The sequence below is a fragment of the Zootoca vivipara genome, chromosome 2 (genome assembly GCF_965207765.1).
Source record: "Zootoca vivipara chromosome 2, rZooViv2.hap1.1, whole genome shotgun sequence".
Lineage (NCBI taxonomy): Eukaryota > Metazoa > Chordata > Lepidosauria > Squamata > Lacertidae > Zootoca > Zootoca vivipara.
Genome location: NC_142584.1, coordinates 6,966,280 through 6,987,293, shown reverse-complemented (window position 1 = coordinate 6,987,293; position 21,014 = coordinate 6,966,280). Strand labels below are relative to the sequence as shown.

Sequence of the window (21,014 nt, the reverse complement as noted above, 5' to 3'; positions counted from 1 at the left end):
TCATGTAGGAGGCCCTAGGTTCATTCACTGGCATTTCCAAGTAGAAGCCACCTGCTTCTCAAGGCTCCAGAGAGCTGCTGCTAGCCAGCGTCAACAATACGGCACCATATGGTCCAATGGTCTAATTAAGAACAAGGCAACTTCATAAGCTCATGCCCTCATCCAGCCTGAGGACTAGTGAAATGATTCAAAAAGACTGAAAAGGGATGTCTGAATTCCAGAGAAAGGCCAGTATGAATTGTGGAAACAGTTTTAGCAGACTGGCAATGCACATAACACCTGTGGGGCTGTGTGTGTTTGTGTGTGTTTGTGTGTGTGTAGGAAAAGAAGACAATGAGAACAGCAGGCTTAAAAATGACAGTTGCTCTTTATTTGTCATGCAGCCATGCATGGGTCCATAGCCATTAGAATCAAGCATTAGAATTCAGTGTTACAGTTCATAAAACAGCAGCAGCAGAATAAGCAATCACCTTTTCCAATTTTGATTTCACTTCAAAGAAGGCACCAAATACAATTTTGCTGTTAAAAAATAAGCTCTGTGCATGTTACAACACAGGGTGAGAACAAGATCTTATCACTGGTGTCTCAAAACTATTTCCTTTTGGCAAGATCTGATGACTTTACGGGACTACGGCTTTCCACTGTCTCCATTTGAAATTACAAAGAACATGCCCAAACAGGAGAGAGATTTCAGAAAGTGTGTGTGCAGGCTGATTCGTGCTGCCTGTCTACCTGGAAGTTCCCATAAGCTTTGATGTTAGCTGTCTATTAAGCATAGCACTGAAAGCTGTTAATTCAACCAAGAACTTAACTTTAAGTACAAGCTTAAATCCGATTGCCATCCAAAGGACCTAAGGATGTATTTAAGGTTAACCATCTACTGCACGAACTTTTCTAAAATGGTATTCCCTTTTTTTACACACACCTAGGAGAAATCATGCAATCACTGAACAGTGAGACCCTGTTGCTTAGTAGAGAATTTTGAGATGTTTGTTTAAAGAGCTCTACGGATGGCTCACTTGATTTGTCAGCACAGGAGCTCACTGCCCACTGGCTGCAGCTAATCCAGGTGCAAAAATCTGCGATCCGAGTCAGCAGTGCTGGATCAGGGTGCAAATGTCTGGATCCACATTGCAGGCAAACTCAAATGGAAAAGGTGACAGTATCAGAGGGGAAGAGCTTTGCTGAGCTATTTACACAGTGGGCTGAAGAGCTTCGATTTGCAGGTGGCAACGCTCATTGCCATTTCAGAAGTGGTTGTGGTTGTGGTGAGTTAACACTTTTAATAGACACTTTTCTTGCTCGAAGTGGTTTTTGATACAATTTTCACACTGGAGCTTCCTCCTCCTGCACTTGAGGAGACCCGGCCCCCGCCAGAACTGTAGCTGCTACCCATACTGGCTCCGCCGCCGAACCCGCTGCCGCCGCCGAAGCCACTGCCGCCGCCGAAGCCGCTGCCACCGCCGAAGCCGCTTCCACCACCTCCAACTGCATAGCCACCACCTCCTCCGAGTCCAAAGCCTCCTCCCATGCCACCACCGTGTCCTCCTCCTAACGCAAGGCCACTTCCGCCGCCGTAGCCAGAGGTTGTGGTGCTGCTGACCACAGCTGGAAAATATTAACAACGGAAAGTTAAGTTCCTTGTGTCTCTTTGAAAGAGCCATGATTTCAATAGAATCTCGTTGAACCTATATTTCTCAAACTTGGGTCTCCATCACCCCCAGCAAGCAGGACCAGTGGCCAGGGATGATGGGAGTTGCAGTCCAACAACAGCTGGGGACCCCAGTTTGAGAAACACTGCCTTAAGCAAACAAAAACCAGTACAGTGGTACCTCTACTTATAACTCTACTTACGAACGTTTCCACTTACGAACGGAGCTCCGTCCGCCATCTTGGATGCGGTTTAGATAGGATTTTTTCTACTTACGAATTTTTAGATAGGGTTGCTTCGACTTATGAATTTTTTCTCCCAATGCATTCCTACGGGATTCGACTTGCAATTTTTTTCAACTTACAAATGTGCGTTCGGAACGCATTAAATTCGTAAGTAGAGGTACCACTGTAGCTCACTTTTATTTTTAGAATGGTAACCAATTTATACCACCTGCTATTCAAATTTTTCAAGCTAAAGTGTCGTCCCAGCTACTCTTTTGGATCCCAATATGGATACAAGCAGATAATAGTGATTTAGATAAGATACACTCAAGTTTCTTGAGACGTATCCTCTTTAGGGAAGTTTTTAATGACTGAAGTTTTAATTTATTTTTAATATTTTGTTGGAAGCTGCCCAGAGTGGCTGGGGAAACCCTGACAGATGGGCGGAGTATAAACAATAAATTAAGCATCCTTCTCCTCCTCCTCCTCCTCCTCCTGGGGCTCCCAAGTTCAATCAAGTATAAGATGATGTGTGCAGAACTAGGTATACACACGATGGAATATTGGTTGTGGGCTACCGGTAGCACTATAAAATACTGGTTGTGTTGCCATTGGCAACCTTTGAGTCTGCTTTCTGACTTATTTAAGGACTCTTAGAAATCCAGGTGGTTCCAACTCTTACATAGCAAAATCAGATTCATTGGTATTGACTTGGAACTCTTGTATAATTCAAGTGAGCAATATATTTATCGTAATATTCAAATCAGATTACGGGACATGGAAAAACAAAACATCAAGTCAGCTGGAAATGAAATTTGCTCCCCAAGTTCTATGGTTTAAGTACAACAGATAACAGGGTCACTTGTATTTCAAAATTAATAATTCCAGTCCAAAGCAGAGCCTTCTATGTTAGCCCAACTGAATGTTTTCCCCTCAGCTTTTGTCAAGGACAGATATTTAAACATCCCCAGAAACGACAGACATTGCAGATGTTCTTTGAATGTGCCAGATACAGTAGAACACAGTCTTTTCTACTGTCCATGGTGCAACCGGCTATGCAAATGTGTGCTGTTTTGGGTGTCTAACATCACGGCACAAGGAAAATATCAGATTCTATCTGTCTGATATTAACTCGGAATTAACTGCAATGGTGGCTGAGTTTTTATCAACAGTATCTCATAGAGTGGTGAATGGCACTATTTTGCGGGAAGAAATTCCAATGAAAATCCCTCATTACATATTTTTACATGGCTGTTTATTGGTATATATTTTAAAATTTTATATAGGGATGTTTTATGATGGCCTATATTTGTAATGCCTATTAAAGGTTTGGCGAAGTAAGTACTGTAAATACACAAAAACAGAAAGCAAATCCAGAAACAGAGATGGTACTTACAGTAGCTCACATTTCCAGGGCCTTCAGACAACCTAGGAAGATGAAAGGAGGACATAATTGGTATAATTAATTCGGTGGATTACTCAGCTTGTAGTAAACTAGGTCCCACATATTAATCTAATCAAGGAGCTATTGTGAAGGTAGAACTCTTGAGGAGTCATCTGTTCCTTAAAAGTGCATATTCACACAGCTCTTTTTTTAAAAAAACAAAGACAAAAAACAAACAAACCCCTCCATAGAAAAGTCAGCTCATTCTCCTTTTTTTGGTCATATTGCCAATTGCTTTAGGAATGCATATGTGCACAATTCTGTATGTTTAATTGATTGATTTATTGATTGATTAAGCATTTATTTGCTTTCCCTCTATTCTAAGCAGCTAAGGACAGGTAATTTAAAGCAAGCAGTCATCAGTTTTGAAAGAGAGAGAGAGAGAGAGAGATTAAAAGTAACAATAAAATAGGCAACAGGAGCGTAACCCCCACAATAATCACAGTAAGAGAAAGTCACCCACCAACATTCTCAAAAGACCTTCGCAAAGAGCTACAGTTAAACCAAACAGTGGTTATTGCATATATAATGATGGGACCAGATGGCCCCGCTGGAAAAGGCAAATGTCTCCTTAAACCAGGCAAAGGGGATCTGTGGCTCTTCAAATGTAACTGAACTCCAATTCCCATCCTCCCCAGCTAGCATGAGCAATGATCAGGGGGTATGAGAGCTACAGTCCAAAATCTTTCAAAGGATCATAGGCTGTTATACTTCCTTGCTATACTGTACAAGTATTCTTTCCCCATCACATTCCAACAAATGCTGAGGGTAGCCCCGACTAAGTGCCTAAACACAACTGCACAAGGACATGATATTGAGGTTGGATTGCCAAGAACCTTACTGGCACTACAAGCAAATCCATCAGTACCGTCTTTTAGCTTCAGGGTGTGATTTTTTGCCTAGAATTGAGATGATCTCAGAATGTTCTCTTTGGAGAAATTTAAAATGAATATCGACGGATTCTATTAAAAGGGGGAGATAACCATCAAGGGCATTTTTGCTAGAGATTTGTTGCTGCTGCCGGCCTACCTGATTTCCTCTCCTTCTAGCAGCTTCCTGTAGGTGGCGATTTCAATGTCCAGGGCCAGTTTGACATTCATCAGCTCCTGGTACTCCTTGAGCTGCCGAGCCAGGTCCTGCTTCGTTCTTTGCAGGCATTCCTCCAACTCATTCAGTTTATGCCTGGCATCCTTGAGGGCGAGCTCCCCACGGTCCTCAGCTTCAGCAATGGCAGCCTGTAGATTGGCACACTGCATACAAGGAGATTTATTTATTAATGATATGGGTGGCGCTGTGGTCTAAACCATAGAATCTAGGGCTTGCCAATCGGAAGGTTGGCGGTTCGAATCCCTGCAATGGGGTGAGCTCCCGTTGCTCGGTCCTTGCTCCTGCCAACCTAGCAGTTCAAAAGCACATCAAAGTGCAAGTAGAAAAATAGGTACCACTCCAGCGGGAAGGTAAACGGCGCTTCCATGCGCTGCTCTGGTTTCGCCAGAAGCGGCTTAGTCATGCTGGCCACATGACCTGGAAAAACTGTATGTGGACAAACGCCGGCTCCCTCGGCCTATAGAGCGCTGCAACCCCAGAGTCGTCCTCAACTGGACCTAATGGTCAGGGGTCCCTTTACCTTTAATAATAAGTAACTGCAATGTCTGGACAGTTTTTGGGACCATCACCAATAAATAATAATTGCAACTTCTGGGCATTATCACTATGGTCCAATCTTCCCTCTTCCCTGCACCAGAAGAAAATTGCTTCACCCAGTTAGCTTCTAAAGTTTTTGATTCTCCTGCATCAATCAGGACAAAGCAGGAACAGTGGCTCCAGATATTCCAGCCAATAGCCAATGTTGTGCAAGGATTAAAGCGGAGGATTTGTGCAATCAAAGATCTGGATGTTTTCTTTCACCAAATCTGCCAATGGGACTAATGGAATCCATGGAGTGCTTTACAAATAAAGTTTGACTGCAGCTCCTGGGGAGCACTTTCGGAATGGTTGCTGTGTGTGTGGCTGGGGGACGGGGGGACGGGGACGGGACGACTTCTGCATGAAAACTGTTACAATTGATGTTTTAGGGGAAATGCTCCTTCCAGCCCTTAATGATTCATGAGTAATCCCAGGAAAGTCCAATGGACAATGAATTCTGATGCAAGCCCTGAAATGGCCATGCTCACATGCAACAAGATGCTCCGTGCAGCTTGTGCTACCTGCAGAGGTAACCAAGAGGTATGGACACTGCGTGCACAATTGCATCTCCTACCAAGATACTGGTGAAAAGGTGTAGATCTAAAACCATAATAATAACTAGATTGACTCATTGTAGACACATGCTAGGGGTGCCTTATCAAGCACCCGAGCATGTGTGTGTGTGTGGGGGTGTTGTTGTTCATTTTGCCCATTTTCTGCAGTGCTAGAAATAAACCTACATTTGATGAGGGCAGATCTGTCCCCAAGCAGTGAGGCTGAGTGCAACTTTTTGCATGTAAGAAATATGATGCTTCAGCACAGCCTCCACTATACACTGTATTAATTCCCCGCTCCCCACATGCATGCCTCCATGTGCATACCTGCAGTAATTCCAAAAGCAATGCTCAGATTGTAAGCATTTTCAAATATCTATACCCCATGTCTTCTGTGCATTTATATATATTTATACATATTTACATATGGTTTTTTGTGTGCTGTTGTTCCTTTTTTTTTGCTTTGCAGTGCCCATCCCCTAAGAGTGGGTTAAAAGGCAAGTGATCAATATAAATAATAATTAGGTTTTCTTTTCTTTTCTTGACAATAAAGGAAATATATCAACACACACCTATTGTGAACTTTGTAGGGTGTGGACTCTTTCAGTACACTGTCTACCTGTGTGGTACCTAGGGAAATGTGGAGGAGGAGATTCCTCCTCGCCTTGGCAATGCCTGGGAGATACTGTAAAACAACTAATTTATGGTTTGTTCCACTCTCTTGCATAGACTCCCTGTAGCATTTGTGCAATGAGAGCTGTATTATTATCCATGATATCTATCAGCACAGTGAAACGGACTGATAGTGATGATTAAACCTCTGTTACAAACAGCACCAACAATAGCAACCAACACCATTTCTAAAGCCAGTTTCAGAGGAGGAGAAGGAGCCGGGCAAATTAGTACTCCCAGACCCTATTTCCATTCCTTGCCTGCTGCTTCTGTACCCACTTTGCTTGCCTTTCTTGTTTTGCCACTGCTAATGCAGCGACAGCGTACCTCCCCATCCTTCGCCACTCAACTGCACTCTGAGGAAGGGAAGGAGCTTCTTTCTCAGAGCAAGACATTCTGGGAGAGGTGGCCTGGGAGAGTGCCTTCACTGCCACATTGGGCTCACCTTGGCTAGTGCCCTGTCTTGTGCTTGCCCTGGTATGACCTTGATGAGGGAGACTTGGTTTGCCCAAAGTGAGTTAGCAGCTACACAATTACTATTCTGTGAAACAGAAGCAGCTACTGGTCTGCCCTGCATGCCAAACATAAAAAGATTGTACCTGTTTCTTCAAGGCATCAATTTCACTTCGCAGCCTCTGGATCATCCGGTTAAGCTCAGAAATTTCTTGCTTGGTGTTGCGAAGGTCATCACCGTGGCGTCCGGCAGAGACCTGTAGCTCTTCATACTAATATTCAGAGGAAAAGGAGGAAGGATTAGAATCCTATCCATTATATATGGTTGTCGCCCCCACAACACAGCTGGGAAATCAGGTGGGAGCAGGAACTAAATGTAGCCCCAAAAGGAGCACCAGATTGAGGGAGGCTGGGACACTGACTTTCAGATGATAGATAAATAAGAGTCGTAAGGTTTCAGTGTGATCAATTGTCATTGCATATGTCTTTTGCTGGAACGCGGGTGGCGCTGTGGTCTAAACCACAGAGCCGAGGGTTTGCCGATCAGAAGGTCGGCCGTTCGAATCCCTGCGACAGGGTGAGCTCCTGTTGCTTGGTCCCAGCTCCTGGCAACCTAGCAGTTCGAAAGCACGTCAAAGTGCAAGTAGATAAATAGGTACTGCTCAGGCGGGGAGGTAAACGGCATTTCCGTGTGCTGCTCTGGTTCGCCAGAAGCGGCTTAGTCATGCTGGCCACATGGCCTGGAAGCTGTACACCGGCTCCCTCGGCCTGTAAAGCGAGATGAGCCCTGCAACCCCAGAGTCGCCCACGACTGGACTTAATGGTCAGGGGTCCCTTTACCTTTACCTATGTCTTTTGCTAACCCTTTGAGGCAGCCACAACTGAGAAAGGGAATTAGCTAGCAATCTCAGGGTGTTCCATACATCTCTGTCTTGCATCAAATGACACAGTTTTGAAAAGCAAATCTGAGAAGTGAGGGCTCAGCTTTTGCAGGAGGCCTGCAGAGTCACCAGGCCAGATGTATCAGTCAAGCATTACTTCTGGATGAAGCTGCACCTATGATAGGGCTGGTGGATGAACCTCAACCTGCCCTCTACAAACAAGAGATCCGCTTGCCATTTAGGAGTAGGGCTGGCCAGAGATATTTTGAATTCTGAAGTGGAAAATCTAAATGGTTCTTCTCCTCTTCTAGTAAAAAAAAATTTTTTAATAAACGAAGTAACTTGCTCCATTTCAATGACACTCAGAATCTGCTGCCTGAGGCAGCTGCCTACTTAATAGTAGGGCCAGCTCAACCACAGAGGAAGAAAGCTGCCAAGATGTTACGGGGGAGGATTTGCTAAGTTTTATTTGCTAAGCCACTCTTCATTCAGGTCTCCTTTCCATTAATACTTTAGGAATGGAATCTCATTGCCACACCTTTTACTTTGCTCTGCCTAGACTGTCAAGATACATTCAAGTTCCTATTTGCTTTTTGTATCTGTGTTGCCGTGGTTTATAATTCCAGCTATTTATTTCTAGCTTGGCTTGTTCAGCAGCAGGACAACAAAGGGGGGCACATTTCCACCCCAATCTCAACCGTTTCACTCTCCTAGCCTTTGACACTTCTTTTAAGTGTTGCGAATATACAGTATACATGTTGCAAATCTTTTGAAGTTCCTTAGAGCATCTGACTGATGTATCTCCTGAGGAAGACGCTTCACATTTGCTTCAAATTTGACTTTAAGTTGAACCCAAGAGCATCTCTGAGTATTTCCAGCCTGTCTGGTTTATCATGTCAATGAGTTAGGAGGTAAAATCTGGCTGAGGTGGCAGACCAGGTGTCACCAGTGTGGTGTCCTCTAGGTGTTGTAGTCTCCAACTCCCATCATCCCTGATCTTTGACCATGCCACTGGGGCTGGTGAGAGCTGGAGTCTAACAACAGCAACATTGACTATCCATGTACTGCTTTAGCTTGCAGTTGGGTGATGCCATTTTGGAATGTTCCTTTATCAAAAACTTGCTTAGCTTAGCGGTAACTCCTAGTCCTTGAGTGGCCACTCACCTTGCTTTGATACCAGCTTTCAGCCTCGGTTCGGCTCCTGTTGGCAATGTCTTCATACTGCGCCTTGACTTCAGCAATGATGCTGTTCAAGTCCAGGCTTCTGTTGTTGTCCATTGACAGCACAACAGAGGTATCTGATACCTGCTGCTGCATATTAGCTAGTTCCTGCAAAGATTTAAATAAATAAATAAATGTGTCTGATTGTATGAAGCAATGGAACATGACAGTTTTGAATGTAGAAAATAAAAAACCTTCTGTAAATCCTCCAAGCCTGAATTTCTTTTTGCAAACATGTTCATTTATACTCTGATTTGAATGGCTTCTACTTTTCACCCTCCAGTGTTCCCTATGGTGGATTTTGTTGCATTCTGGAATGTATTGAAAGAAGGCAATATAAATGTATTTAGTAAATTGCCTACTTAACATGGTTGTTATCTAGGTAATTGTACTGACTGACCCAGGTGGCGCTGTGGGTTAAACCACTGAGCCTAGTCTCAAAACATCTGGAGGCCCAAGGTTGAGGACCACTGGTCTAAACCACAGAGCCGAGGGCTTGCCGATCAGAAGATCGGCCGTTTGAATCCCTGCGACAGGGTGAGCTCCCGTTGCTCGGTCCCAGCTCCTGCCCACCTAGCAGTTTGAAAGCACGTCAAAGTGTAAGTAGATAAATAGGAACCGCTACAGCGGGAAGGTAAACGGCGTTTCCGTGTGCTGCTCTGGTTTGCCAGAAGTGGCTTTGTCATGCTGGCCATATGACCTGGAAGCTATATGCCGGCTCCCTCGGCCAATAATGCGAGATGAGCGCGCAACCCCAGAGTCGATCACGACTGGACCTAATGGTCAGGGGTCCCTTTACCTTTACCTTTATCTAGGTAATTGTACTGACTGAGCAAGGAGATCCCCACATTGAACCCATTTTTTATGTGGATAGCCAGTGCAGATATATATATACCGTATATGCATCTTCAACCCCTGTAACATTGTGATGCTCATCAAAGCCCAATGAACCAACTGCTTTTTGATCGGCATCTCCAGCCGGTACCACCAATGCTTAAACATAACAAATTGTCTGTGGCATCAGGACCAAACACTTTCGCATTCTTTCAGACATGGGTGCAAACTAAACAGGACAACGTGCCAGTTCTACTAACACAGTATTATGAAAACTTTGGTTTATGAAAAAGCTGGCCTCCTGTAAGGAAGCTGTTGTTTTGATGGTGACCAAAGTGCACATGAAAAACTGGAAACTCTGGAAGATTTTTTTTTGCCCAATGGCATAGTCAGTGCAGGGACAGATACCTGGGGTCCCACTCGCCAGAATGTGCCGGAGGACCCCAAATATAGCAAGACCATCTTACACACCACTGTCTAGAGGACTCACTCCCAATAACGCCACTCAGCACAGAAAGTCTAAAATTACCAAACTGCATCACTGTCCCCCACTTTGCTTGAATTTTGACACTTTGAACTGCAGCATGAATGAAATAACTCTGCAGTTACCAAATCTTCCCCTTTTGAGACATAAACCTTCCATATACCATGTTTCTCACAAAATAAGACGCGCCTATAAAATAAGCCATGGCACGATTTTCTGGAGGCAATAAAATATAAGACATACCCCAAAAATAAGACGTACTGGGGTATTGTTAGTGGTGGGAGCAGGTCTGCATGGTGCTTCTGCAGCACGCACCTCGCCGAGTCCCGACTGAGCGGGACCCGGCAAGGTCAGCAGCACACGGGTCTCTCCTGGGTTCCGCTGGGTCGGGACTCGGCGCGGCGCACGCTGCTGTCTTTGCCGGGTCCCGCTGGGTCGGGACTCGGCACGGCATGTGCTGCTGCCCTTGCTGGGTCCCGCTCAGTCGGGGCTCGGCACAGTGTGCGCTGCGCCAAGCCCCGACTGAGCAGGACCTGGCAAGGGCAGCAGCGCGCGCCGCACGGAGCCCCGACCCAGCAAAACTCTCTGAAAGCTTAATACCGGTAAAAAATAAAAAAGCTTAACCAAAAAAAAAAGACATCCCCTGAAAATAAGCCGTGGTGTGGTTTTTGGAGGAAGAATAAATATAAGACGGTGTCTTATTTTGTGAGGAACACTGGTATGTTTTGAAAATTGCAGTCTGATCCTCAGCTCGGCTATACATTGACACACACAGAACAGACAGGACAAGCCAAAGTACTATTTCTGTTTGCTCTTTCTAAAGGCTAAGAACATAAGAAGAGCCCCGCTGGATCAGGCCCAATTTTTAAAGGCCCACCTATTCCAGCATCCTGTTCTCACAGTGGCCAACCAGATACCTATAGGAAGCCTGCAAAATGCATCTCAGTACAACATCACTCTTACCACCCATAATTCCCAGTAATAAATAATAATACTGGGGGTAGGGGCATTGCTTTTGTTTGTTACTGTGCTATGTATTTTTGTGTTTTATATTGTGTTTTTATATTGTAAACTGTGATCCTGAGATGGAGAGCAGTATGGAAACTTAATAAAGAAGAATAAAAAGAATGCCCTCCAGAGACATGCAACTTCTGACAGTGGAGGTTAAATGGGGATAGAAAAAAACTTGTGGTTTTGTATCACCACTGCTGAATTCTAATGTGTGGCTTATCAGTTTATTATAACCACCATTATCATTATCATCTTCCTTCCGAACTGCCGGGAGCTGAACTCAAATTGCATTGAATAAGCTTCAGTTTTAAAAAAATTAAAAAAAGTTTCCTAATCAAAGTGATTAATATGACTTGGATCTTGAGCCAAGAGCAGAGGTGGATTTTCCAAGGCTTGCAAACATCAAGCCCAGACTAGACACTTTCCCCAAGGGAGAAGCGTTATTCAAATACAGCTCCCTGTCTTGTTCCAGTAAGAGCTGGAGGAAAGTATTCATACATTGCACAAGATGTGATAATTGATGCCAAGTTAAGTCTCTGCTTGCTTTAAAATCTATTCAAATGCATCAGCAAAGATAGGTGGGGACAAAAAAAAATAATAATCCCCAAAACCTCCTTGAGAAATGTAACGTTCCCAGCAGAAAATGCAACATGAAATCTTCCACAGTGGAGTATCTAAATGAGTGATGCGTTTATACAAGCTTCAACAAACCCATGTGATTTGCATGTCTCAGGAGTTCCCTCCCATACCCTCCTTTTGCTTTTCCATTAGCATTTTGTTTTTTAGATGGCCCTCTTTATGTTGTGTAAAGAGGTAATGTTAACTTAGAATGGTTTTGTTGCTGTTGTTGAAAGGGAAATGTAGTTTCAAGATGAAGGTCCAAATCTGAATTCATTTTCCTTCTAAAATGTTCTGCTGCAACTAGTGGAACAGCTTCCTAGCCCTATGATCATATTTATATATATACCTTCATCTGCCTGAGCTACAATAAAACATGTCTCTACACACACCACACACACACACACACACACACACACACACACACACAGTTTGAAAATGTGTCTGTTTCCAGTGAACTTTTCCGTAATTCCAGCTTTCCAATATTGTTCCTGCCTGCTTGAGGATGCATACAAATTAGAGAAGCCAGAATTCTGCTTGAAGTTCCCAGCACCTACTGGCTCAGTGCTTCTATGTTTTGTGGAGGGAGGATAGCACAGGGGTAGAGCACAGGCCTTCCATGCAGAAGGTCCCCAGTTCAGTTCCTGGTATCTCCAACTGGCAGGACCTGGAAAGCACCTGGCAGACATACCGCCAGTTGGAGAAGCAAGTATTGGACAAGATGCTTCAATGGCTTGGACTGGCTAGGAAGTTCATTTCAATTCTAGAAGGGGATTTTTTTCTGGTGCTTACCATCTCAAACAGGTTTTTCAGGAACAGAATTTCGTCATTCAGAGAATCTGCTTTGCTACCGAGCTCAATCTTGTTCATATAGGCACCATCAACATCCTGCAAAAAAACATGAGAAACATCAGTAATTTTTGAGGGATGGGGAGAATAAGAGCTATTTAGAAGAAGCATCTTTTGAAACAATGCAGCAAATCAGGCAAGTTTTGTTTAATCTCATGAAGAATCCAATATTGCAGACATTGAACGTTGCCCCTCATTTTTTAAAATTAAGTTTGGCTGGACAACATGGGCATTGAGCAGTTGCTGAAGGCCACAGCAGAATAGCATTATTAAATGTAGAAATTGTCCAAGTTCTGTCACCATCAACCTCTGGAGGTGAAGGCTCTTTGGTACTATGTCATAGCAAAGATCTGTCAATCAAGCCTGGAAGTTGTGTGTTAGAAGAGAACCAACACTTTGACTCAGCACAGAGCAGCTGGTCATTATTCAGGACCATGGATGGTGAACTTGTGGCCCTCCAGATGTTGTTGGAATCCAACTCCCACCAGTTCCAGCCAATGGCCAAGGATGTTGACTACAACGTTTGGAGAACCATAGGTTCCCTATCATTGCACCATGTTGCTTAAGATATTGTAATGATAAAATAAAAATGTACCTTCTTCAGCACCACGAATTCATTCTCTGCACCGGTACGCTTGTTGATTTCATCTTCATATCTGTTGGGGCAACAGAGAGCAAAGGTAGCACCAGTACATTTCAGGATGAGAACCTAGCATAGCTAGCAGAAAGAAAGCATGAGGAGGTCAAGAGCAATCCATTCTATTCAGAGTTCACACTTCACCAAGGCATTTGGTTCAAAGTGATTGGCTGCCAAATTATCTCATTGAAGCTCAACACAACCAGGTTATTAACCCTTGCAGAAGCACCATCTGCACAGTGCATGGAGTTCTCCTTGGAGGACTTCCACAGCATGTCGATAGATTACCAGGATCATGCTTTTAATGTCCAGCTGCAGTTGTCTCCTGATGGCCTCTCTCATGCTTTTCTTATTGTGCTCTTTTCTACACTACTGCAGAGAGCTAGTGGAAGAAATGTGTGCCTGCAATGGATGTGTTACATTCAGGCTGTCAGGATCCACCCTCCTCCTTTAACTGCTGGATACGCATTCATTGACCCTTCTTGCAGGATGGATTAGCAACAGTGTTTAAATGTCAAGCCAAATATGAAAACAGAAAATTCTCCAAGCACTTGAAGGGAAAGCCTGCGCTATAGATTTAAATTGGTTTAGCAATCCTCCCACAGGGAAACCTGGGAACTGTAGTTCAATGTGCAGGAGTAGACAAAAATGGCAGTACTCAACTCTCTGAGCAATTTCAACCCCCAAGCCATCTTGCTACTTGCCCCACCCAGTTACACAGAGGGGTGGGTGAATTAGTCAAATTCTGTTCTAAAGGTTCCTCATTTTTCCAATCCTAAATACAGTATTCCATATCTTCCACAGCAATTTGCATTAAAAAGAATTGTCATGAAAATCTGTATGCACTTTAAAGCAAATTTTAATGAACACATTTTTGTATTCAATTTTAATGTACACATTTTTGCAAGCAACTTTCCAGAGTATAATGCATCTTGGTATGCTATTTTCACGATTACTTTTGTCATTATGCACATTTCTCCCTAATACATGCATAGTTTGGTAGAAAACTGCAATGTGAAATTCAGAGAAGTGCAAAATTTGACAGGCGGCTGTGTTTCAGTTTGCATGTTGGTTCTAGAAGTGTGAATTAAGTAGGTTTCCCATGCAAATGCAAGAATGTCTCAACCATCCTGAGTTTTGGCTTGGCTAGACTACTTAGGGAGATACAAAGCAATTTGTTCTGCAAACGCTTTTCTGAGGAGGCACACATTCACTCCTTAAGCAATACTGAAAGGCTGTTTCATGCACCTTACACGTTTTTGGCATACATCTAATTTCCCCCTTTAAAAATGTTTTTTTAAAAATCTAATATGTTAATAAAACAGCCACATGTCTGGAAACATATCACTGAGAGCCAGGGATTGGCTGGTGACCCCAGCTGAGCATATATACTGACTTGCTCCCATTAAATTTGTAAAATGGCTCTGAAAGGCAGTAGATGCCCCTGTTGAAAGAAAAGACCTCTGTGCCACGGCATCAATGATGTGATGCTAATTCACTGTACAGTTTAATGGAATCTCTGATTGCTTAACTAGGTGTGGCAAGAGGAACTGTGGTTCTGTGTTAGAGGCATCCCTTTTACGAAACTTCATGACTTAGGGCCAAGTGAACCCTTTGGCTGGGCAGGGTGGAGCCGACTTGAACAAAAGAAAGACAGGAAGGATTTGCATCTCGCAGGTTCATCCTTAGAATGCTCTGATGACATATCTTTGGTCATTTAGTTTGCCTTCCAGGTAAATGGGAGTGGGGAATGTAGCCTTAGCCTCACCCATGAATTCTGCCAAGCCTTAGCCAACGAAAGTTTATACAGATTCAAGAACAGTTGTTTAGTCAAACAAAAGGAAGCATGTGGAAATAACTTACAGAGCCATATACTACTCAGTCAACCTGAATAAACATGCACTTCTATTTGCATGTTCAAGGAAGGTAAAGTTTAGTTCTCCAAGGCTCCCAGAAAGAAAAGGAGTGACTTTGCTTGCCACAAAACAGGTTACTCCAGATCAAAGGACTCCATGGACGTGCACAGGGATTTTCACCAGTGTGCTTGACCAGTGACCAATAGAAGGTGCTAGCCTATAAGAGCATTCAGATTCTTACCATATCTAAGGCTGCAGCCCTATCCACACTTACTTGGGAGTTAGACCCATTGAACTTAATGGGATCAACTCCAGGGTTAACAAATGCATAGGCCTGGGCCAAACCCCTAGCAGTAAATGTTACCCTTATCTCTCTGTACGGAGGTTAGACGGAATATTCCTATTTATGTGAATTGGAAAAGACAGGTTCTTACTTGTTCTTGAAGTCTTCCACCATGTCTTGCATGTTCCTCAGCTCTGAGTCCAGTCTTCCCCGTTCATTCAAAATAGAATCAAGCTGCCTCCTGAGGTTGTTGATATAACTCTCAAACATGGGTTCAATTCTTGTTTGTCGAACAGTTGTCCCCTGCTGCTGTAAGAGGTCCCATTTGGTTTCAAGGACTTTATTTTGCTGTTCCAGGAATCGGACCTGCAAGATGGAATGGCAAAGGCATTGGTGGTGCGTATGTAGGCAATCCACAAATCTGCTGGACAGAAAAGGATGAGCTGTCCAGTGAGATAGATGGAGATAACAAGTGAAGACCCACCCTTGTTCAATGAAGATGTTGCCTTAACCCCTTAGTCCTTGTCCCCCAGCTGAAACGGAAGCCTAAATGCATCTCCTCACATCTGTCCCTTTTTGTCCTCTCCTCTCCCCATTTGTCTCTTTCACCTCAGTGTTTAAGTTTAGATGGTAAGCTCCTTTGGCCAGGAAGCTCTCTTTTGCTTATGTTGCTCCCTAATGTGCCAGAATGGTACGACAGAGAACAGAAGGAATTATGAGGGATAAAAAGGAGAAAGAGCAAGGAGAGGACAGGGGATCAAGAAAATCAGGTAAGGATGGTGAAAACTGGCAGGAATGACTGGCAACCTCTGCTTAGACACTTTGCTACTACTACCAGCTACTCAGCAAGCAAGCACTAATATCAACCAACCAATCAAGAGTCACTCCAGAGAATATAGACCTAGAATCATGAGGGAGGAGTTGATGCTCCAAGTAATGTAAAAAATTGTGTACTTTTTATATGCATATTTATTGGCATGCCTTTAAATAATAATAATAATAATAATAATAATAATAATAATAATAATAATAATAGGGTATTAGATTTCCTTTATCACATTTAGATCTTGTTATACACCAAAAAAACTCTAACCAGCTGCACTCTAACCTCAATGGCATCACACTGCCATCTTGCAAAAGAGATTTGTCACATTGTTCTAAGTATTAACAGAACCATACATGGAGAGCATGCTCAGCTCCAACAACTGAGGAGCTGACTGTGAAACGGATGCCAAAAGCAAGCCTCTGTGACAGATGGTTCAGAAGCAATCAAAGGCTTCCAGAGTTAGACTACTTCACTCATGTTGCATTTCCCCACTACTGGTTTTGGAGACTAGAGATGGTCAGCTTCTCCATGATTGGGAACTTCTCTATTTTCCTTGGAGAGGTTTTTTTTTTTTCACTCAGCCAGTATCCGCACAGACAGTATGGCAGGAAATGCGTGGCTGGCCATCCCAGCCATTAACAATGAATCTACTCAACAATTGCATGCACACAATGTCTCTAGGAAGAATTAGAATGCTTAATCACTCTTAAACATACTCCTACACAGCCTCATGGAACAGCAACCTTTTCCTTCTTTTGCAGGTTTTAGATCCGAGACAAGGAATCAGTGGCCCCTCGTTTTGCCATTAGACTGCCACTTCCATCATCCCTGGCCATTGGCCATTCTGGCTGAGCCTGATAGGATTTGGAAGTCAACAAAGTCTAGAGGCTAACTCATTGACTACCTCTGATCTAGACCATCTTAAAGAGCCATTGTGTTGTTGGCCTGATTTGGTGACCTGCAACTTAGTGCCTTAGTGGTTAAGAAGTATCAATAAGGTATTAATTCTGGTACTTACCTTGTCAATAAAGGAGGCAAACTTGTTGTTGAGTGTCTTGATCTGTTCCCTCTCATGTGTGCGGACTCTTTGGATCTCTGGGTCAATCTCAAGGTTGAGGGGTTGTAGGAGGTGCTGGTTGACGGTCACCTCTTGGATGCCACCAGGTGGGCAAACTGGAAACCCTGGGCCACCTCTTCCACCAAACCCTGGAGAACCTACCATAAAACCACCGGCACCTCCCATCCCAGGCCCGCCAAAACCAAAGCCGCCACCGCCACCAACACCATAACCAAACCCAGCTCCCCCACCAGCGCCACTAACGAAACCAGGTTGGAAGCCCCCCATGCCGGCACCGTAAGAGATGCGCTTGCTTCCACCCAGGTTGTACAGACTTCGGCTGCCAAATCCACCGACTCCAAGGCCGCCGCCGCCACCTCCTCCAGCTCTTGCTCCTCCAACCCGAGCAACAGAATAGGAGCTGAACCCCGATCTTCCACCACCACCACCGCCGCCGCCAACTATTGCAGAGCCAGAGCTAAAGCCTCTTCTTGCCCCTCCGGAGGATGAACGAAAAGATGTGAAACTCATGATGGTTTCTTTCAGAGAGAAAATGCGAGGAAAGGGTTCTGACTAGAAGCAGAGCTGCAGGGGAAGAGCAGAGGATGGAGAAGACGGAACCCCTCTGATATAGAGGAGCCAGAGACCTCCCCTTTTATCTGCTTGGGAAATAACCTGGCACGGGATCTCAGGCAACCTGATCTACTCATCATCTTGATATGCCTTGCAGCAACTTGTCTCATTAAAACACACCTACTTAAGGCAGTAGTATGGAATTGCGGGGAGGGAGGAGGCACTTGTTTGCAATGAAACGATAGACGTTTCCCCCTTTTAATTTTTAGTTATGCGTCTCGTTAAAAGAAAAGAAAGAAAAGAAAAGGGAAATAAGAATAATTGTGGAAAATACTAACCACAATTGCCACCCGCCTCCTTCTCCAACAGAGCCTGTTTGCACAAGGGCAGATATAGACCACACTGTAAGATACAGATCACCGCAAAGTGTAGCCATGTGAATTTCATGACTCCATCAGGAGTCGTCTTATGGTTTTCAGTGAGATGGGAGCAAACTTTAAGCAACTGCCTGCCTGCAAAGGTGGTCTCCTGTTCCCTCTTTTGGCTTTTTTGGAGGTGGAGGTGGAGGTGCATAAATGATTTGTCATTTGAAACAACATTGTACTGACAACGGAGCTTTGATGTAGGAATGTAGTTTTTCAGCACCGTGAACTCTGTGAAGTAGACTGCGGCTGCCTGGCAATTGAATTACAGCTGTGGTCTATTTAGCTCAATCCTGACTTCTCTGACTGGCATCCTCTTTATGGGGTCTTACCCAACCCTGTCGAATGAAATCCTTTCCTGGGGATCCAAGGACTAAACTAGAGATGTCCTGCAGGCAATGGACATGCCTTGCCAGTGAGCTTTGCTCCTTAGACAAAGATAAACTACCCAAATGTCAAGGCTAAGCAGATGCTTGAATGAGGTTATCCTTTCTCTGAAGCCATCCACCGGATTGCCCCTTGCTTAACAGTGATGCATGCTCACTCACATAGAAGTAGGTCCCATTGTGTTCAATGGGACATAAGTCCCTTGTGAGCATATTTAGGATTGCAGCCTTAAAGCCTCAACTGTTGTACTGTAACGGCAGAGGAACTTTCACATGCGGCTATAGATCTTTGCATTATAATTCAAAGATGTTTGTAAGCTGAGCAGCTCCTTAACGCTGGTCTGGAAGATTTCCCGAGAGCGGAAAACCAAGCGAATTCTAACATTGCTTTTTGCTCAGGCATACAGCATTTTAAGACAGGAAGGGGGCTTAAGAGCAGAGTCAGTGCAAACGATTTGTGTAAGACTGGTTGTCTACAGAGCTCCCCTCCCTGGCATTAAACTACCACCCAGACAACACCCCATCACTGAAAATTCCAAATCACTGGAGGCAGCAACCAAGATATGCTGATACAAATAGATCCTACTTATTCTGTCTTTCCTCTTGTTAAAGTATCAGTTCTTCTCTGACTTTAGGTGGAGAAGCAAGCAGAGAGGGAGGGGAGGAATTAAAAGCAAATTGAGACCACCAACATCTGCTTTCCCAAAGTGCCTTACTTTATGTTGTTATAGTTTCTTGTATTTTGTAACATTTCAGTATTTTATTTTTCCTCCAAGGAGCTCAAGGTGGCATATGTGGCTCTGCCAGATTCCCCATTTCATCCCGACCACACTCCTCTCTAGGTCAGGCAGAGAAACAGTGAGTTGCCCAAAGTCATGCAGTGAGCTTTGCAGCTGTTTGGCGATTTGAAACCTGTCTTCCCAGGTCCTAATCCAACACTCTAACCACTATCCAACACTGTCTCTTATTTTTTAGAAGAAAAATTATTAACAAGAACAACAAAACAATCTGCACAAAAATGTTCAGTTTGAAATCTCCCACCCCCATTTCAGGTCAACATTACACATTAAATACAGTTGTATTTGTTACTCAATTTTCTTGCATTTTAGAAATTATGTTTCCAAAATATGTGTAATGGTTTGAGGTCAGTAGAAAATCTCAATTTTAAGTATGTTTTAAGAATTAAGCATCAGAGCAAATGGTGGGGTTGGGTTCTTAAATCTATAACTATACAGTACATGTAATTCTTAAACCAATTACTACAAAGTCGCTTTAGAGGCAAGGTTTCAGAATCAGTGGTTAGGAAATTGCAGTGTAGAGGTCACTAAGTGCAAGCTATTAGCCGTGAGAAAGCACTTCATGTGCATCCTTGCTCAAGGGGAATTTTTGACCTTGGCTTTCTCATCCTTTAAGAGAGTAGAATATTTGAAAGTGGGGGAAATCCACTTATGGATGTATACCAATAACCGAGCAATTTGACAGCTTGATCTTGTGTTAGTTGAACTTAATGCTTCCTTTTTTATTCTGTTCAACTGGGCTTCATTGTGGTTTATGTGGCCACAAGAATGCTAAGCAAGTCTCTACCTGGTCAACATCTGCATGGGGAACCACCATGGAGCCCAATGGAAGCAATTCTGCTCTATCCAAGAGGCAGAGCAGCTTGTAACTCATAGGGTCAGCATGTTTCAAGCAGACAATCCTTGCTTTCATTGTCGCTACATACAGAGCTGACGACTGCACAGCATGACTAGGATTGGCAGAGTCACAGCATGGGAATAGGAGCTTGCACAGTCAGACCTGTATGGTACAAGCCCAGAGATCGTATCCAGACTGAACAGCTGAAGGGCACCAGCATTGTCCCATTGCTGGAAACTTTTCCAAGATTAGGGTGGTGTTTTCGGTTCAGTTCCTCCCCGCCTCCTTTTCTTTTTTTCCAGACTATCAAGAGACTTGACAGAACCTGAATCAAGGGCCAATTCCATTTCGCACAGCAATCAGAAAAATCTGATGTTTGCACAATTCGTTCTGTTTCCAGGCATTCCTGTCCCTGCACACCATCAATAACATGAGTCATTCACACCCGAGGCTCATTGAAGGAGGATATGTTTGATTGCTGTTTGTATTATTTAGAATAAATCTGTTTCAGCTGCATGGGCAAGCCTGTACTGTAATCCTGGAAGTGTACAAGTTTGGGAGAGCATTACTCCTTGGGTGATCCTGGCACACTCCCACCACTCTGAGCCATTCCTTAGTCCTTGTGGAAGGTGTCAACGCAAATGTTGAAAACATTATTTAAAGTTGGATTCATTTTTGACCCATGCATGCATTCACTGTACAGTGGTACCTCTACTTACGAATTTAATAAGTTCCGAATGCACATTTGTAAGTCAAA

At 43.8% G+C, this 21,014-nt stretch overlaps 1 protein-coding gene across 1 annotated transcript; it reads right to left on the bottom strand.

The window, feature by feature from the left end:
* Positions 1-348: 348 nt before the first annotated feature.
* Positions 349-17,877, bottom strand: LOC148686708 (keratin, type II cytoskeletal cochleal-like). Its single transcript, XM_088661238.1, has 9 exons — positions 17,203-17,877; positions 15,510-15,724; positions 13,178-13,238; positions 12,526-12,621; positions 8,730-8,894; positions 6,831-6,956; positions 4,349-4,569; positions 3,272-3,303; positions 349-1,608 (listed from the first exon to the last, which is right to left on the bottom strand). The coding sequence occupies exons 1-9, from the start codon at positions 17,770-17,772 to the stop codon at positions 1,283-1,285; spliced, it is 1,812 nt and encodes a 603-aa protein (XP_088517364.1). The 5' UTR covers positions 17,773-17,877; the 3' UTR covers positions 349-1,282.
* Positions 17,878-21,014: the final 3,137 nt, after the last annotated feature.